At 42.2% G+C, this 20479-nt stretch overlaps 1 protein-coding gene across 1 annotated transcript; it reads right to left on the bottom strand.

Annotated features, from left to right (window-relative positions):
- Positions 1-13165: 13165 nt before the first annotated feature.
- LOC139730736 (uncharacterized) lies at positions 13166-14104 on the bottom strand. Its single transcript, XM_071641599.1, has one exon. The coding sequence runs from the start codon at positions 14102-14104 to the stop codon at positions 13166-13168; it is 939 nt and encodes a 312-aa protein (XP_071497700.1).
- Positions 14105-20479: the final 6375 nt, after the last annotated feature.

Raw genomic sequence — 20479 nt, 5'->3', positions numbered from 1 at the left:
ACCAGTGATGGATCTTCTCTTTTATAAATGGGGATAACTTTGGCAATTTTAAAAGAGTCTGGAAACTCACCGTTAAGTAAGGATAAATTAAATATATGGGTGAGAGGGGCTGCTAAGGGGTAGATTATTTTTTTCAAAAAATTCACCCTTAATTTGTCAGGCCCACAGGAATTACTACATTTCAGAGATCGAACAATATCAATAATTTCTGATTCATTTATTGGAGTAAAAAACAATGAGTTTTGATTACTTTCAGGTAAGTAATCTTTATAATTTTTGATATCATTTATGGGAATAGATGCAGCTAAAGAAGGACCAACATTAACAAAAAAATTGTTAAAAATATTTGCAATTTGATCAGAATTAGTAATAACTTTATCATTATGGGTAATGCTATCAGGACATTCCGTAGGTTTCTTTTTGAGTATTTCATTAACAATCCGCCAAAGAGCATTTTTATCATCCTTATTAGATTCGAGTTTATTTGAAATATATGATTTACGTGAAACTCGAATCAAATATTATCTTGTTCTAATATTATCTTGACAAACAATTGTATGCAAAAGCTTGAGAAAAAAAATTGCAATGAAAAAGAAGGGAAATGACATTTAGTAATAAATACCTTAAACTTGCCTGATTTAGGATCTACATTGAAAAGAAACCAACTATTACCTGGCCCCTAACCTCTCCCACTTCCACCTACATTTTTACACACACTCCCACACCCACGTACACATCACCACACATAGCTACTTTCTTAGACTCACACACTATGCCCAGATTGTCCCCCCCCCCCCCCCAAAAAAAAAAAAAAAAAATATATATATATATATATATAAAGATAAAAAATAAAAAATAATTACAAACAAACCAACTTTAGGAGATGCCCTTTGTGCAAATTCCCCCGATCAATAACTTATGTTGAAATTCTGGAAGTTTTATGCTGATTGTAACAGTCCTGGGTATTAAAATAAACTATCTCTCCTATCCCTTTCAGTGAAATCAGCATTCTCCTGCCCCTCCAATATAGAGTAAGAATTCTGTAACCTTGATGCGAATCTTTGTTAAAGAGTAAATCTTCCTAAATGGCATATTGCTCGATATTACGATCTGTTCTAAAAGTCTTGTCATTAGATTGTATTCAATTGGATCCACTGAGTGGCAATAAGCTTTTGTCCCATCATAATTTACATTATCATATCACAAATACCTTTTTGTTCAGTATTTAAACTTTTTAATCTAAGACTTTGAAGATGTCCATTTGGTTTGTTACTTTTTTGTCAAATATTTGATCTAAATGGTATATCACATGTTTGTGTAGTAATTTTGCATTTAAAATCATTTTCCATTTGTGTAGGAAATCTTTATTATTGCATATCATGGGGTTAATTTAACAATCCTCATAACATCTGCAACTGTACGTTTTGTGCCAGGCCTTTGAAATCTTCAGATGAAATTGAGCGTGCTTACAAAAAAGCATATTACAATGTACATTCATAATTGCATAGAAATATAAATCTTCCTTCTACAAATCTGAATCTGTAATCAAAGTACACCTTAAGCTCATGTTACATTCTTCATATAAGAGTCTTTTCAACCGCATAACCCTCTGTACTTTATAAACGACCAACTCAAAGTTAATCATTCTTAAATCCACACCTCCATAATCCTGATACCTTATTGTCCCCGCCGAACGAGTTCGAGCAGGGGACTATGAAACGGGCTCCGTACGTGTGTGTGTCCGTCCGTGCGTCCGTGTGTCCGTCCGTGCGTCCGTGTGTCCGTCCGTGTGTGCGTCCGTGTGTGATCAAAATGTTCAAAATGCTACTCCTTCGCCATTTCTAACCCGATTTTGATTCTGTTTGCTTTATATGATAGCACTGAGCTTTGAAACTGCTATACAGAATTTCAATTGTGACCTTTGACCTTGACCTTTGACCTATATTGTACATTTTGCTTCAAAATGCTACTCCTTCGCCATTTGTAACCCGATTTTGATTCCGTTTGCTTTATATGATGGCACTAGGTGAGGGCTTCAAAACTTCTACACAGAATTTTGACCTTTGACTTCTTTGACCTTTGACCTTGATTTTTGACCTATATTGTACATTTTGCTACAAAATGCTACTCCTTTGCCATTTGTAACCCGATTTCAATTCCGTTTGCTTTAAGTGATGGCACTAGGTGAGGGCTTCAAAACTTCTACACAGAATTTTGACCTTTGACTCCTTTGACCTTTGACCTTGATTTTTTTACCTATATTGTACATTGGCTACAAAATGCTACTCCTTCGCCATTTCTAACCCGATTTCGATTCCGTTTGCTTTATGTGATGGCACTAGGTGAGGGCTTCAAAACTTCTACATAGAATTTTGACCTTTGATTTCTTTGACCTTTGACCTTCATCTTTTTACCTATATTGTACATTTTGCTACTAAATGCTACTTACGGCGGGGACATATATTACGCACCGCGTAATTTCTACTTTTCCTTGTTTTGGTTTGTAATACTATCTTTGCTATTCTAAACAAACTCAACCCTATTCTTTGTGTGTCTGAGAGTACCCACTTTTAATAAGGAAAATACATGAGGAACTAGAAAAATGTGAATGCTTTTAGTAAATGTATCTTCCTCAAGCTAGTTATATCTGTCTGTCTCTCTCTCTCACGCCAACAATGTTTTAAAACTGTATTCTTCTCCCCCACACAAATATTCAAAAAAAAAATAGATTTTTGTAATGGTATTTCCAAACTCCAAAAAACCCTCCATTATCTTTATCCTTCCTTATAGTAAAGTATTATGTTTGCTTTGTCTAAATTGGCCTTTAATCTACTCATTTCTTGAAAACCTTCAAACAGATTACATAATCTGCTGGTGGAGTGTATATCTGTAACAAATATGTCTTGTCAAAATTTGTCTTATTTCATCATTACCAAAAATAGATTCTTGTGATATGATCTTTATTCTACAATGCATGAATTAGAAATTCAGTGACCACTCAGTGTATAAGGTGAAAGTGGGTCACCTTGCCTTACTTTCTACTTTACATCATTATATTCCTGTGAAATGCCTCTTTCCTGGTGATTTCTTCACTTTCAATTTCTTCAACCCGTTATCATATTCTGTAATATTTTCTGTGCAGGCATTCCAGAACTCTCTTCTCTGTATATTATGTATAATTGTGAAATATTACTGCTACTGTAAAGACTTTTCAGTAGAATGTGTATTTCTTAATATATGATTTTTTAGTTTCTTGTAGAGATTTCATATAATCATTGATATCAAATTCTGAACTATTGTAATTATATAAAAATCCCCTCCATATGATTCTTCTGTAGTACTTTTCTTGTTTGGTGCAGTAACTGCTCAAGATATTCTTTCTTTTCTCTTCCTCTTGCCAAAGTGCCCTTGACCTATCCAGCTAATAAATTATCATACTTTTGTTTAATTAATGTTTCTTTTTGTAAATTTCATCAACTTGTATTATATGTGACCATGTGTCACGAAACCAACAAAAACTTGCACTACCTGATATTACACAAAGACCTGAAATAGGTGAAAGGGTCAACTTAGTTGTGAAAGAGGGATTTTTTCTAAATAATGCAAAGTTTGAGATCAGAAAATGAAAGGGAAATTGTGTTTTTGCTAGAATTCTTTTTTGTAGGATAGTGTGATTAGGTACAATGTCTGGCAGGGCTATTATTGGAACCTCGCCATCCTGCTTTATATTTTCTATTTCGTATGCATAGTGCTACAGTACATTGCATTTTGACTTTGAAAATCTGCTTACACTTCACTAAATGTTGCCTCTTGCATGTCTTGTCTGCAAAGTGTCTACAGCGCCTACTCGCACTTGCTTATGTAGATCCACATCAGCTCTGCGCTTTCTTTCAACATTCTGGGTGACTTTTCTTACGTTCATAAAGTTGCCCACACTGTGGGATTCTTTCAGGAGCGTTTTCGGAAGGGGCGAAAGTGTTGTAGGATGTCGCAATGATGTCCTCGTGATACGTTGATGAAGGTGTCGGGGAGTTCATTTCGGCATCCAAATTTTGGCTTTGATCAAAGTTTGGATGAGGAAATTTTCCTCTTTCCCGAAGACAGTGAACGGAATCTTTAAAGAGCATGCACAGAGGTTGCTAAATGAATGCGGATTTGCTAAGTTTGCGTTCCCCATCTTGTCTGCACCCTCGTGGACACCAGGTTTTAACCCATTGAGGACAGGCTGATTTTACTACAACACGCATTTCCCATAGACGCTTGCCTGAGTATACTCAGGACTTGTCCTCAAAGGATTAAAGATGTGTCACTCAAATATCTGTAATGTGGCTATGATTTCTGTGAAGAGATATCAAAGAAATTAAAAAATGATATTGGCTGAATTTATCAAGTATGTAACTGTACAAATTACTGTAAATTGTATGTTTGTTTAAATTACTGATGTGTGTTAAATGCTTATTGCTTCTAAACTGTCTTGTTTACTCTATTGAAAGTAGTAAGGCATCAGCCACAAGCACAAATGTGCAGGAGGTATAGACTAGCTATAATCTCGCCAACATGCGCAGTAGTTGCAACTGAGTGCATACAGCTAGGGGCCAGCACTACATCAGACAGTTGCATCAAGTGATGTATAATTGTTACAGAAGTCAACCTGGCAAATGATTGCACAAATGTTGTCCTTTGTGAAATTGGTATACATGAATTTTGTAGTTGAAAATAGTAACCATGTTGTGATATGTTGAGGAGCGGTGTGTCTGTTGTAAAGCAAGAGCAAAGTTCTTGCCCAGAAGTTCCCTTAACCCTGTTGAGGATGGACTGATTTTGCTACAACATGCATTTCCCATAGACACTTGCCAGAGTATACTCGGGACTTATCCTCAACAGGTTTAATAATAGCTTGCAATGTTTATGTACATTAAATAAGTGCACTCGCTGTTAGTACTTGTTTATCACAAACATTCAATTTCAAGCAAAAGGATGAAAGGATTTTTGAGATTTTCATGACCTCTTCCCTTCAAGAAATATTGCTGTTATTGCCAAAGCTGATTGGCAGGTTAGAATATTGAATGCTCCCCATGGGACACACCAGCAAGGCAAAGAACCACAAAGTCTCTGTGTGCTCAGTAGTAATACTCTTTCAGGTCAAAGAGGAGAGATGCAAGGCTCTGTGTGTCTGTTCACTCTAAAACGGCACTCTTCAGCTTTCACTGATTGCCCTGGAGGGATTTGTTCTGATGAAGAAATCTCAGGATGCACACGGGTACATTGCAGACACTCAGTGCAAGTTGGTGGTGCAGGTGTATCCTCTGGCAGTTGCAGACAACTGTAAGGAAGAGAATTCATGTGGGCAGATAACATCAATAGGTTTGTTAGGCTTGCTAGTTTGGGTTGTATTTTTGTATGAAACACATGATATGTATAAACATAATCATATTCATTTTATATGTGCAACAGTATTGGCACTTGTGCCCTGGAATCATGCAAGGCCTTTATTATGCATTACAAGGTAGATTGTCACCTCCAACAGAAAGTGTAGCTGAAAGGATGAATATGTCAGGAGATACAAACCAATGTACTATCATACTTAAGAACAATTATTGGTTCTTTAGTGTGAAAATTCTTTAAACTTTGCAAATGGATGGAACAATGTATACTTAGTAGAGGTAGCATGGCAGGTTAGAGTGGAAAGTGGTAAGTGACCTCTGTGCAGATTGGAAATGTAGAAATGCAGAAATTTGTGGATACAAAAGTACACTAGCACCAGCATTGTCCTGTGCTGGCATACATCTGGGCTCAGAGTACTGGTTCCTGCTGGGTGATGTTGGTTGGTACCTGATTACAGGATGTTCTGCTGCTTCAGGCACACAAGCAGGCTTAAGTCTCAATCTCCTTCTTCTTGTTCTACCTCCCCAACTATGCCACTGTCATTATTATTGTCATTGTCACTGTTCTCATTGAATGTGCATTGATGCCAGAATTTCGTATTTCCGTGGCTCATCAGAGAAAGCCATAGACAAGAAATGCAACGCAGAGATTATACACTGCCTGCATAGAATAGACTTCAGGCGTAATGGCCCACTTTATTGCACTTATGCAGATATTTTGGTCTAGAAAATGATGTCACTTATTTCAACTTGTCAGAGACAGGTGCTCCAGGGTAAAAATGCATGAAGAAAATCAGTTAGTTTTGACGCACAATTTATTCTTGATGTGGGTATTTGCAAATAAATGATAATGATAACCTGTTTCAAGAAACTTTTCCCTTTGCTCTGTCAACCATTTTATGTGTATTAGGAGGTGAAGTTGTGCCTATCAACTTTTGGGTGCACATGCTCAAGGTCAAAGGTCAAAAGGTCAAGGTCAAATACATAAAATTTCACTATTTCCACCATATCTATTGAATGCCCAAAGATATTTTCTTGAAACTTAGTATATACATGTATTACCCAATTAAGATTTTCTGGTGAAAGTTTGGGTCATGTGGTCAAAGGTCAAAGGTCAAAAGGTCAGGGTCAAATACATACAATTTCACTATTTCCACCATATCTATTGAATGCCTGAAGATATTTTCTTGAAACTTAGTGTATACATGTATTACCCAATTAAGATTCTCTGGTGAAGGTTTGGGTCATGAGGTCAAAGGTCAAAGGTCAAAGGTCAAAAGGTCAAGTAAAAATATTAAAACTTCTTTTTTTCTCTGTACCTTGGAAAATTGTTCAAAGTATCTTCATGGAACATAGTATATACATGTACTGACTGGAATTGATTATCTAGAGAATGTAGGGTTCATGGGGTCAAAGGTCAGGGGTCAAAGGTCAAGTGCAACACTTCAAAATTTTACTATTTCCCTCATATTTATGCAATGCCAGCAGGGTTAGTTTTTTTTTAGACTTGGTGTATGCATGTGTAACCTAATAGAAATTCTCTGGAAAGTTTTTTTTTTTCTTCTTTTTCCTTCTCAAAGGTCAAAAGGTCAAAGATCAAGTGAAAGTGCTGAACTAACTTTTTCCTCCATATCTCGGAAGTGGCTCAAGTTATCTTGAAACTTGGTACATATTATACATGTTCTACCTGAAAGTGATTATCTTATGAATTTTAGGGTCAGGGGCCAGATGAAAATGGTAACAATTTACTATTCAATTCAGAAATTCACACCAATTCTCCACACCTGTACCTTGAAAATTACTCAATGCCTTAATGTATGAATGGGTCAAAGTCAAGTTAGAGTCCTTAACTCTCCTATTCATCCGATTAAACCTAGGTCAAGGAAGGTGAACATTCAACATATATGGCTTTGATCAATTTTGCTGCTTGTTACAGTTCTTGTAAGGTTTCCATCATCAGAGTGGCTCTAGCTCCTGCTGTTTAAATTGTTAGACCATGTAGATTTCTGTCTAGGATAGAGAAGTCCTTTGCTGAAAAGAGGCCTGCTCTTGACATTGTGACAGTTATTTTATGGTCATTATCAGGATCAGCATCGATTCTTATGATGACTCACACTTAATGTATTATCCTCTAAAGGTGTGCCTGTTGTGAATGTGTGGGGAAAAAACTAGAAGAAAAGAAGACTTCCACTATTTAAAAAAAAAAAAAAAAATTCAATGGGCCAATTTAGGTAAATAGCCTCATTAACCATTAGAACTAAACCTGTGAAGATTACCGGTAGCTATTTTCTGTATGGACAGGGGCAACACAGTGCGACACACCTGAGTTTGCCCAAGGTGACCCACTTGTATGGTAATCATGGTTGATTGCAGACTATCCTTGGTCCTCATTGAGTAAGGAGAGCCAGATCTAATGGAGTTGGGCATTAAAGTCCTTAGGGACAATATTGGTGTGATGTCTCCATGACTCTTCATGTGTACCTTCGTGTTTGATGATGGAGGTGTTTCCCTCATTTTGCCTGATGTGACGGTTGCTGAGCACAAACTTCTCTTTCTTATAATTATCTGTGCATGGCTGTGGGTTTGCTTTTCTTTGAGCCAAGTTTGCAGGCTTACTTGTGTGTACCTACATGTATCTGCACTCATATGGGATCCAGGGCTGCCAACTCTCATGCAATCAGAATGAGACTCACACAATTTACCCACATCTCGCTGACTCACTCTGATAACTGAAATTTTCTTGTAGACATGCTGAAGCTCAAAAATAGAAAGAAAAAAGAAAGATGAACATGTTTCCAAATTCCCTGATATTCATAATATTCAATATGCCCAAGCCCAAAGTTTCAAGATTTTCCTGCAGGCACAAGGCTTAACCAATGAATATTGTTCCTGCACAAAGACAAGTTATTGAATTACAATTTGTTATATTGCTTGTACGACTGTACATATACATATGATGACTTTTTTTGCATGGTATGCAAGAGTACCGCTAGCTCAGCAGACTTCGTGCTTGATTGTACACCATATTATAGGATATGTACCAAAGATAATGTAGTGATCTCCATGTGCTTGATATGCCCAAGCCCAAAGTTTAAAGATTTCCTAGTAGGCACAAAGCTGAATTATTGGTAACCAATGAAAATTGTTTCTTGCAGATAGACATGTTATTTGATTACCATTGGTTTATAATGCGTTTACTGTATGTAGGTGTAATGTACGTGGTGCGTGAAAGTAGTGCTAGCCTTTTCACTTTGGAATTCTATACAGTTAAGCTAGGAAGTCTTTTTTACGCTAACTTAAATCATTTCCATACAGTCACCCAGATTGGAACATGATTCTTACTGAAGGTTTCTCTTTTTAATGCCTGCCCTTTCACTTGTCATCCCTTTCACTACTGGTCCTCATTATGACAGCTGACTTGTTCTTTGTGTGGAGGCCTTTTATCTTGAAGGGATTTCGTAGTAGGATGTTAATAGAACGTAGAGAATGTATCCTTCTACTCACCATTCGTTGATTTTATAACACAATATCTCCCGTACTGCCGAGCTGCGCCTGGAGTCGATGCTGTTGCAGGAAATGGTCCTCCAATTGAGAGTTCAGTTATTGCACTTTCCCATTTGGTATATACACAAAAACATAACGCGACACAAAGTATAATTCCAGTAAATAAGGCGAAGTAGCACAATGTAGAATGCTCCAGAAGACGGCGAAGTTAGAGAGGGAAAATAGAGATAGACAGATTGAGAGAGAGAGAAGTTCGCGAGTCCGATGTTTGATGATGAAGTTTGGCGAGTTGACAACTTGGCGTTTTCGTGCTTTCACGTCGAAAGCTGGTCAAGAAGTGTCGTGTGTGTGAAAAGTTGATTTTTGTGAATGGAGAGTTGTAACACGCGTGCGAAACTTCTTCGAGAAGTGGAGCGAAGAAAGAAGGAGATTGGTTAGATATGATGTCCCTCTCGTGTTGTCCTGGTAACCGTAGGAGTGACCGGAGGGGAAGTTACGTTGTTCGCGAGGAATGTGACAGATGATAATATATGAGTCCTCGTGATACAGAGGGCCAGAGCGGTCGTAAAAATGTGCTTGTATTACGCCGTAGAGTGACCACTAGCGGATATGGTCAGCGAGTGGACGAAAACAATTCTTAGTAGTGCGAGAAAATGAAAGTGTGACTCATTGTGCTGCTACAAGTAGCTCCCCCCTAGATTGCTGCGAAATGAGATGCAGGAGCAATCGATGAGTGTAAAAAATAGAGTAGAAGTAGAATGTCCTCAGGTGAGCGAGAGTAACAAAATAATATGTACAATGACTTAGAAAACAACAAGCTGGATCCGTAAGAAACAAAAATGTCTCTTGTACCGTTGTCACAGTAGTCGACATATTTTGTGGGGAATCGCACGTGACGACCAGAGCGTGTTTTCTTGATTTCCGTGGTCGTTTGGTTGGAGTGCGGGGTGGGGGTGCGAGGTGGGTTTGAAGGGGGCGTGGCAGGTTGTGTTGTGCGTTGAGTGTTTGTAGTCACGGGTGGTCGTGTGGTGCGGCGAGGCAATGGCTCGGGAATGATGTCCGTTTCTATGAATGCTGGTTTCAAGCGGTCGATGCTGACGGTGTCGTGTTTGCCGTGGTAGTCGATCATGAAAAACTTGTCAGCACGCCGAATGACCGGAAAGGGACCTCTGTATGGGTGTTGTAGTGGTTTTCTCACGGTGTCGGTGAGGTGGGTTTGAAGGGGGCGTGGCAGGTTGTGTCGTGCGTTGAGTGTTTGTAGTCACGGGTGGTCGTGTGGTGCGGCGAGGCAATGGCTCGGGAATGATGTCCGTTTCTATGAATGCTGGTTTCAAGCGGTCGATGCTGACGATGTCGTGTTTGCCGTGGTAGTCGATTGTCAGCACGCCGAATGACCGGAAAGGGACCTCTGTATGGATGTTGTAGTGGTTTTCTCACGGTGTCGTCGCGAATGAAAACATGTGTAGATGTGTTGAGGTCGTTGTGTATGAATGTCGGTTTGTGTTGAGTGCGTGTTGATGGCGGGTGCATGTCCTGCATGAACTTACGTAGACGTTGAACGTAGTCGGAAAGGTCGATGTCCGTCGTAGTCTGTTCGTGCTTGGTGATGCACTGGCCTGGGAGTCGTAGCGTTGTCCCATAGACAAGCTCTGCAGCTGAGCAGCCTATGTCTGTCTTCACTGCGGTCCGAATGCCGAGGAGAACGAGTGGTAGTGTCTCGGTCCATTTGGCGTGGTCGTGTGCCATGAGCGAGGCTTTGAGTTGACGATGTAGTCGTTCGACGAGGCCGTTCGATGTCGGATGGTATGCCGTTGTGCGAATGCGAGTGGATCCGAGTTGCGTAGTGAGAGCGTTGAAGAGATTGGATTCAAATTGACGACCTCTGTCTGTTGTGATGGTCGATGGTACGCCAAATCGTGCGACCCAGTGAGTGACGAAGGCTCGAGCGACTGTTTCAGCTGTGATGTCGCTCATGGGGAATGCTTCTGGCCATCGTGTGAATCGATCGACACATGTGAGGAGGTATGTGTGACCATCTGATGGAGGGAGTGGACCGACGATGTCGATGTGAACGTGGTCGAATCGTGCATCGGGCGATGAGAAAGTGCCGAGGGGTGCTTTGTTGTGGCGATGAATTTTGCTGCGTTGGCACTGTAGACATGTTTTGGCCCATGAACGAACGTCACGATTAATGCCGTTCCAAACAAATCTGTCAGTGACCAGTTTCTGCGTTGCTCTTACTCCTGGATGAGAGAGTTGATGAAGGGAGTGAAAGATCGCCTTGCGATGAGGGGCTGGGATGTATGGACGAGGAAATCCAGTTGACAAATCACATAATATCGTGCGATCTGATGAGGGGATTGGCACTGGTGAGAGTTTGAGTGAACTGTCAGTCGTGAGTTGTTTGAGTTCCTCGTCGTGCTCTTGGGCGAGGGCAATGATGTCGAAGTCGATGGGGGTAGTGCTTACATTGTTGATGAAAGCTCGAGAGAGTGCGTCAGCAGCTGTGTTGCGTTTGCCTGAGATGTGGCGGATGTCGGTCGTGAATTGGGAAATGAAGTCGAGTTGACGAATTTCCCGTGGCGAGTATCTGTCGGGACGACCGTGGAGAGAGTGAGTGAGAGGCTTGTGGTCAGTGTACACAATGAATTGTCTTCCCTCGAGCAGGTGACGGAAGTGTTTGATGCACAGGTAGACGGCGAGCAGCTCTCGTCCAAACGTACTGTAGCAGGTTTCAGCTGGCTGTAGTCGTTTAGAGAAAAACGTGAGAGGTTGCCATGTACCGTCGATGCATTGCTGGAGTACACCGCCGACGCCGACGTCCGATGCGTCTGTGAGGAGACAGAGGGGTGCATCCATCTTCAGGTGAACAAGCATGGTGGCTTGTGAAAGTGCTGCTTTGACTGCGTTGAATGAGGAAAGTTCGTCGTCGCTGAGTGAGATGGGCTGATTTTTCCTTTTAGCATTTTTCAACTTGTCGGTGAGTGGTTGCATTAAATCAGCGCATCGAGGGAGAAATCTCCGGTAGAAGTTGACGAGACCCAGAAATTCTCGCAGCTTGCGAAGTGAAGTAGGGGCTGGGAGGTTTTGAATTGCCTTGATCTTGTCTGGCAGAGGAGAGATGCCGTGGTGATCGACAACGTAGCCGAGGAAGTGGAGGGATGGCACGCCGAGTTGGCATTTGGCTGGGTTGATGACGATGCCATACTCAGCAAAGCGTGAAAACACAATGTTGAGGTGTTTTTTGTGTTCCTCGTGTAAGCGGCTTGCGACAAGGACGTCGTCCACGTACGCGTAGGCGAATGGAAGTCCACGCAGTACTTCGTCCATGAAGCGTTGAAAGGTCTGCGCTGCGTTGCGAAGTCCAACAGGCATGCGAGCATATTCAAACAGACCGAAGGGCGTGGTGATGGCGGTTATGTGAACGTCAGCCGGATGAACGGGAATTTGATGGTACGCCTTAACGAGGTCGAGTTTGGAAAATACTGTCATGCCATCGAGATTTGCTGCAAAGTCTTGTAGGTGGGGAATGGGGTAACGATCGGGAACTGTTTGTCGGTTGAGGGCGCGGTAATCGCCACATGGTCGCCAATCGCCGGCGGTCTTTTTCGGCACCATGTGGAGGGGCGAAGACCAGTTGCTTTTCGATTGCGTGACGATGCCGAGCTCGAGCATGTGGCTAAATTCCTCTCTAGCTGCTTCGAGGCGGTCTGATGCGAGCCGGCGTGGTCGAGCGGAGACGGGGGGACCTCGAGTCTCAATGTGATGGGTGACTGAGTGTTTGACGCTCGCCGGTGTGTATACTGGTTGTGTGATTGATGGATGTTGCTGAATTAGGGCGTCGAAGCGAGTGCCAGTGGAGCGTAGCATTTTGAGACTGAGGGACGTTGCCGACGGTTCGGTGACGACGCCGCTGACTGAAAGATTAGTGGTTCCATCTATCAGTTTGTGTCGCTTGACGTCGACTAGCAGACCGAAATGCCGTAGGAAGTCGGCTCCTAATATGGGTGTGGGCACGTCTGCGAGTACGAAAATCCATCGACACACGGGTCGCAGTCCGAGATTTAGCGTTAGGGAGCGTTCGCCGTATGTCGTGATTTGTGACTGGTTTGCGGCCTGTAGCTTGATTGTGTTTGATTTGATTTGATTCTCAGCCGGGGAAGGGGGAAGAACACTGACTTCCGCGCCGGTGTCGACGAGGAACTGCGTGCCGGTGTTCTTGTCCGAAATGTAGAAGAGGCGACTGTGTGAGTGTGAACCAGCGCTGCTTGTCGCCATTAGGCGCTGGCTTGCTCGTTTCCCTGTGTCGTGGCAGCGGGCGGTTGATGAGCGGAAGACGGTTGTCGTCGACAAGGTGGTTGACAACGGCGAGCGTTCTCTCCATAGGTTTGATGGTACCAGCACTCACCATTGTCTGAAACAGGCGTCTGAGCAGGTACGGCAGGGCTGCTACCACGCGAGGTATGCTGTCGGTTTCTGCGTGTGGCCGACCGACCTCGACTACGGCTCCTCTCACGGTTACGAAGCTGCATTGTTAGAGTTTCCACCTGCATTGTTAAACGGTGTATTTGGTCCTGGAGGTGTTGATTGGGCGTGGGTGTTGTTTGGGGTGGGGCTGCCATGGCATTGACAAAACTAGGCGCTGTGACGGCTAGGATGCGGTCGGCGAGCTCCGCTAACTGTGTGACAGTCAGCGAATCACTAGACGATGCCAGTATTTGTTGCACGTTTGTCGGCATGCGCTGGACGAACAGCTGCCGAAGAATGCTGTCTTCGAGCACGCGATCACCAAGCAGCTGTTTCATCCGACGGAGGAGTTGGGTCGGCTTCCTATCCCCCAGTTCTTCCTCCGTCAAGAGCTGCTGTAGTCTACGCTGCTCCGTCTCGGATGTCCGCGCGACGAGTGCTGTCTTCAGCGTGGTGTATGGCTGTGCGGCAGGCTTTGTGATGAGGAGATCGCGCACCTCCTGGGCGATGTCGGGGGAAAGAGAAGAAACCACATAGGCATATTTTGAGTCTTCCTTGGTAATGCGGCGAGTTGTGAATTGGGCCTCAACCTGCGCGAACCACACCAACGGGTCATGTGGCCAGTAGGGCGGCAGCTTTATGTTTGCTACGGCGGCGTTATCGACAGCGATGTCATTGGATGGTTTCGAAGTCGCGTCATCAATCGGGGGCTGAACGGGCTCAACAGGCGCTTGCGAGGGGTCGGTCATAGTGGCGGGGAGATGAATTAGATCACGTCGGGGTCACCAGTGAAGGGATTTCGTAGTAGGATGTTAATAGAACGTAGAGAATGTATCCTTCTACTCACCATTTGTTGATTTTATAACACAATATCTCCCGTACTGCCGAGCTGCGCCTGGAGTCGATGCTGTTGCAGGAAATGGTCCTCCAATTGAGAGTTCAGTTATTGCACTTTCCCGTTTGGTATATACACAAAAACATAACGCGACACAAAGTATAATTCCAGTAAATAAGGCGAAGTAGCACAATGTAGAATGCTCCAGAAGACGTTGAAGTTAGAGAGGGAAAATAGAGATAGACAGATTGAGAGAGAGAGAAGTTCGCGAGTCCGATGTTTGATGATGAAGTTTGGCGAGTTGACAACTTGGCGTTTTCGTGCTTTCACGTCGAAAGCTGGTCAAGAAGTGTCGTGTGTGTGAAAAGTTGATTTTTGTGAATGGAGAGTTGTAACACGCGTGCGAAACTTCTTCGAGAAGTGGAGCGAAGAAAGAAGGAGATTGGTTAGAAATGATGTCCCTCTCGCGTTGTCCTGGTAACCGTAGGAGTGACCGGAGGGGAAGTTACGTTGTTCGCGAGGAATGTGACAGATGATAATATATGAGTCCTCGCGATACAGAGGGCCAGAGCGGTCGTAAAAATGTGCTTGTATTACGCCGTAGAGTGACCACTAGCAGATATGGTCAGCGAGTGGACGAAAACAATTCTTAGTAGTGCGAGAAAATGAAAGTGTGACTCATTGTGCTGCTACAATCTCTCATAACTAACGCTATCCTGCAGGGTGGTCCACAACTTGAAATTTTAGCATGTTGCAAGCTCAGAATCTGAGAATATTGCAGAAATTGAATATGCGCGGAGCGCACATGATGAGTACGTAGTACGCAATATTTTGCTGATTATCTCTACATTGTGCTGCTTACATTCAATGTTCTCTCTCATGTTTTGCACACAAATATCTAAAGTACCTGGTAGTTTGATGTTTCTTATGTTATGCACATGTTTTGCACATTTTTGATACTTTTACTTTGAGCTTGTTGCAAATTCTTGAGGATGTTGCGTAGCATCTTGCTGGCTTTTTAGGATGTTGCACAGCATGTTGCTGGCTTTTTAGGATGTTGCACAAGAATTTTAGCATGTTGCAGCGACATGCTAAAAGCCCTCATGGACCACCCTGATCCTCAATGAGAAATTCTGGCCTCTGAGGACACTGTAGACAGCACTGGTGACCACTGATGACCAGTAGGGCTTTGCCAGTTAGCAGCAGCCAATCCTGCAAGCGGGTTACTTGTGGTGGAATTTCCCTCAGCAGTGCATGGGAGTAAAGGTCCAGCTAGAGTTGTGGCCTGTGAGGTTGGGTTCTATCCTGCATACTGTAGGTTAGATAGGCCAGTTGAGGGGGAGACAAGATGCATCTGTACTGCAGGTCAGTGATTTGAGTAGATGAACTATTAAAGCAGGGAGTATCTGTTGATGGTGCACCTTTCTCTCACAGGATGCAACTACTGTACACTGGAGATCACTGATTGGTATAATGTACATGTGCAAATTCTTCATTATCTTGTTCTCTGAGGACTTTAACTCATAAATGCCAGGTGTCAAGGTCAAGCCCCCCACCCCCTTAGACGCACCGGCGTAGCCAGGATATGATATGGGGGCGGTTACTATGCGAGGTAGCGAAGCAACCGAGCCTGAGCGAGTGAGTGAGAGGGGTGAGAACTTTTTGCATTTTGATGTTGTAAATGGTGCAATTTGATGCATGTTTTTACGTGTTTTATCGACTTGAAACGGCCCCACTTGTTTAAGGTAGCAGCATATTTTGATGTGGATTATTATTGAACAATTTGCCTATAAAGTGGTAGCATTTGAATAAACTTCTTGTAATTTATTCTTACAATGAATTTCATGAACGCTGTCTGTTAAGCAATCAAACAGAAAAGGCATGCACACGAGGGTGTACATAAGGGATATTTCTCCTCCCACACGAAGGTTATTTTACATTTTCAGACCTGAAATTCAGCGATCTGGTGCAAACTTTTGGTGCAATACTTGGATTTTTTTCTAGCTCCCCCCCCCCAAAAAAAATAATGGAAATAATTAGGGCTTTTTTTCAGGGAAGTGTAAATAGGTAAATCACGGCATTTAGCTCTTATTCCACGTGTGAATCATCTGTGTGTATGTACAAAGTCTAATGAGGTAGAGGGGAGGGTGTGGTAGGGGGATGCCCCCTTCCGCTCGACGGAGCTTTTGCATTTTTAGAATTGAAATAAAGCAATCTGAAGAACACTTTTTGTGGGAAATTCAGAAATTGTCATTCCCCAAAGTGTACTAAGTCTATAGAGGGGGCCACTCAATGGGAGGGTGGCAAGATACCCCTCCCATATTCGAGGGAGCTTTTTTTTTTCATTTTTAGAACTGAAATTCAACAATCTTGTGCACATTTCTGTTGGAATATCTGGAAATTTGTTAATCAGAGAAGTGTAAGTCAGTGGAAGGAGACATAGCAGAAATATGTGGGAGGGGATAAGCCCTATTCTCCCTCCTACATGAGGGAGATTCTGTATTTTCTGATTCCAGTTAAACGTTTTGGTGCACACATTTTGTGGCATATAATTATTTGGAAAACTCAAAAGTGTAGCCATAGTCTACTTGTATGCACAGGGCGGGGGGGGGGGGGGGGGGGGGGGGGGGGGCAAACAGGGAGGAAGCGAGGGAGAGTGCTATCCCCACCCTTTCCGTACGAGGGAGCTTTTGCATTTTTAAAGATGAAATTGAGATATCTCGTATATGCATATTTGATGGAATATTTGGGAAATCATTAAAAAAAAATTGATTGGAAGAACTGAGAGAGGAAAGGGTTGATTAAAAGGGGATATTCCCCTTGTACATGAGGGAACTATTGATTTTTTGGAATGTAAGTGATAAGTCTTGTGCACTCAGAATTATTCAGAATCTTAAAGGGGTCCATCGCCCCCCCCCCCCCCCCCCCCCCCACTCTTTTGCTACGCCAGTGCTTAGACAGGAACTTTATGTAAGAGTGGAATCTTTGGAAATTGAAATTCATGGGTGTTGTGATTTTCCCCCGATTTTTTCCTTTTTTTTTCTTTCTTTTCTTTTTTTTTCACGAACCAAAAGTGTGTGTGGGGGGGGGGGGGCTGCAGCCCCCCCCCCCCTTCCGCGGCCCCTGCACTATACATATTAGCAATTGATGCAGTGGTTGTAATGCAATAAAGCTATTAAAACAAAACAAAAAATTGGGAGTCAAAAGGGGCCTGAGCTTACGATCCTAGCAGAATCTTCGTCAGAGGCAAAATGACAAACAGGCAGGGAAAGCAATTATCACATATAAGGACTTCACACAACAAGAACAGTCAGAGACAGGCTAGGGACACAGAACAAAGAAAACAAAAGGAGAGGGTAGGAGGTCATGGGCAAGGAGCCCAACAGGTAAAGGGAGGGGGATTTAGGGCAGGAGGGTGGACAGACAAAAGGCAGAGGAGGGTCAGTAATTATCCTGAGGACCATGGGGGCAACCATTGAGGGAAAAGGATGAATAGAGAGGCAACATCAAACAAGATAAGGAACAACAGAGGGATAAAGAAAGGGAAAGAGTGAAATAGCAACAGCAAGGGGAAGGGGGAGGGGGGCTGAGCAAACAGCGAGCCCTGATAAGGAGTACCAAGAAGAGGCAACAAAATGAAATTGAGAGTCAACCAACAAATGCAAGTAATCAAACATATCGAAGTAAATATACACAATAATGATAATAATAATAATAACAACAATAATAATAATGATGTAGGTAAAAGAAATTAGAATAATAATAATTAAAGCACATATAAAAAAGGGAGGGCACAAAATCCAAGGGAGAGAAATATATGTTGGTGGGCAAGCATAAATGGGCATAGTAAGCACAAATACGTATAAACACAGACAAAAACAAGTGTGTGTATGTGTAGGTGGAAAAAGGTATAAAACAGACTCTGACAAGGGGAAGGAATCAATCGGGAATAAAAGGGTCTGCAGTTGGAGAAAGCGCAAAGAAAGAACAAAATAAAATTAGAATTAAAATAGAAAAAAGAATGATGATAATAATAAATATGTGTAATATGAAATATATAAAATAAAGGTGGTTAGTCATTTCCCTCCTGGATGTTGAGGCCATGGGGTTGGATGGTGTGAAGTCGTTTCAGCCAGAGCTTCTCTCTGCTGGTTCGGACTGTGTCTGGACGAGTGCCTAAAGATTCAATGCCCTGTAGAGTCATATCAGTGATGGAATGATTGGGAAGATTGAAATGGTGGCCCACTGGAGTATCGAGCTTGGCTGTGTTGACGGTAGATCTGTGTCCATAGAAGCGTCTTTTGAGTGTTGTCTTGGTTTCCCCAACATACTGGATCCTACAAAGTCTGCGAGTGATAATATACACGACATTAGTGGTAGTTCAAGTGATGTTGCCCTTGGTGTGGTGAGAGAGGCCGGTAGAGTTGCTGGTGAAAAAGTCACTCTCGTGGATGTGTATACTACAAATGATGCACTTACTGGCTGAACATTTGAATGGTCCATGCTGTAAGGGAGAAGAATTGTCAGTGAGGGAGGGTACTTCAGCACGAACGATGAGATCCTTGAGGTTAAAATTTGAAAATATCCTTACATTTTAGCCAGATAGATAGATAGTAAAAAAGGAACGGTTAACTTTCCTGACGCCTGCCCGACTTGGCAGATAACAATGGCCTTCATGCTTCGATGAATTTACACAAATATGAAGGGAGGGGGTAAAAGGGAATGTTACAGATGGTTCGGTTGTGAATAGGGTCGTAAATTAGCACGTGATCATGAGCTTGCCTGACCATGCAGCTAACTACAGAGCAAAGGGTGTTCATCAGCGGAATGTTTGGGAAGGTGGGGTATGAGTAACGGACCGAAAAAAAACTTCCGAGGCCCCCCCCCCCCAAAAAAAAAGACGACTTTCTGCCCTGCACTTGCACCATTGAAATATTAGAAGCGCAATTTCAGTGATAAATAAAGTGATGTACCCTCGCTTTTGGCTTCACCTCCCCCTTCAAAAACTTCAAAATCCTGTCAGTGATGAAGGACTAACCACGCGTGAGGGAAATGTAGAGAGGAATAAAAACAATGAAATAAGTTTGAGGTGTAAAATCATCAAAATTGGTGTATCATTGTTGTAATGTCGATTCCCCGTAGCTATTGGACTGCGTACAGCCTGAGAATACTCATGATATTAGTCTTCAATTATTGGTCATGTCTCATAGCTTATTCTAAATAAATGGCAACAAAGGGCTGTCTGTCTCATACAGCATTCTCTGTAAATACCCTCCCCCCAAGAACATTCACTGTAGCACTGCAGTTTTGTGTGAATTCAATGATGCAGATGAGCCCATTGTCTAATGCTAAGTCGGGAGAGCTGAATGCTTGTTTTCTTCGACTATCCGTAGAATTGGTAGAAATGAAGCATGGTTTCATACAAATTTTTCTCAAGTATGCGTTATTCATATTTGACGTGTAAGGTCTCATATGAAAGAAGAAAATATGAATATTTGGGTTATGAACTGTTTTTCGAAAATGTAATGTTGAAAGTCTGAAAAATTAACTTAAAATCACCATTTGTGCGTGCAAATGAAAATTTGGTAGCACCACTTTTCATTGTTCTAACTCAGTCATGCATGAACAATGAACATTAAATTGTACATCAAATGAAAGAAGAAAAGTTTATCTTTCCATTGATGTATATCTCATAAAGAAAATGTTTGATTTCGATAGTAAAAAGTTGCATGGAAATCCGGTTTCGTTTTTTCTGGGACACGCTGTATAGTCTAATTTTTCGCGAATCGGGACTCCCCGACAGTTTCGTGAGTGGTTGAATTTACGATCGTGGAGTACAGTACCGAAAGAAGAATGTATAAGATGCGTGCTCGTCACATTTATGTCAGAATGACTAGTAATATTTTCGTGCGTTTTCAAATTTGTGAATAGCTTCCCACTCTCGAAATTTGCGAAAATTAAAACCTCATGAAATATTCGGCGTATACACTATAAGTTCTTACACATAATCATTTTACCTTTTCCTCCTCGAGATACACGAGCATGGATTAGCTTAAACCGCATCGCAACGTGAAAAAAAGTACGCATTCACAAACTTTTCACCTAACAACACTCGTGGCCAAATATAGAAAATATGTTTTTGGAATGCATGTGCAGCTCATCCATTATTTCCATTCTAGGTTCCGACTTCCAGTTGTTTTGCTCGTTAGTAAACATAAATGTATACAGTAGAGGCTTACATAAAGAAAAATAAAGCCGAAATAATTAATCAAATCATCGCGATTCCGCC

This window comes from Diadema antillarum, unplaced genomic scaffold (assembly GCF_040938485.1).
Source record: "Diadema antillarum isolate AM-2024a unplaced genomic scaffold, OU_Dant_1.0 seq00000331_RagTag, whole genome shotgun sequence".
Classification (NCBI taxonomy): domain Eukaryota; kingdom Metazoa; phylum Echinodermata; class Echinoidea; order Diadematoida; family Diadematidae; genus Diadema; species Diadema antillarum.
This window is presented reverse-complemented; position numbering and strand designations above follow the sequence as displayed.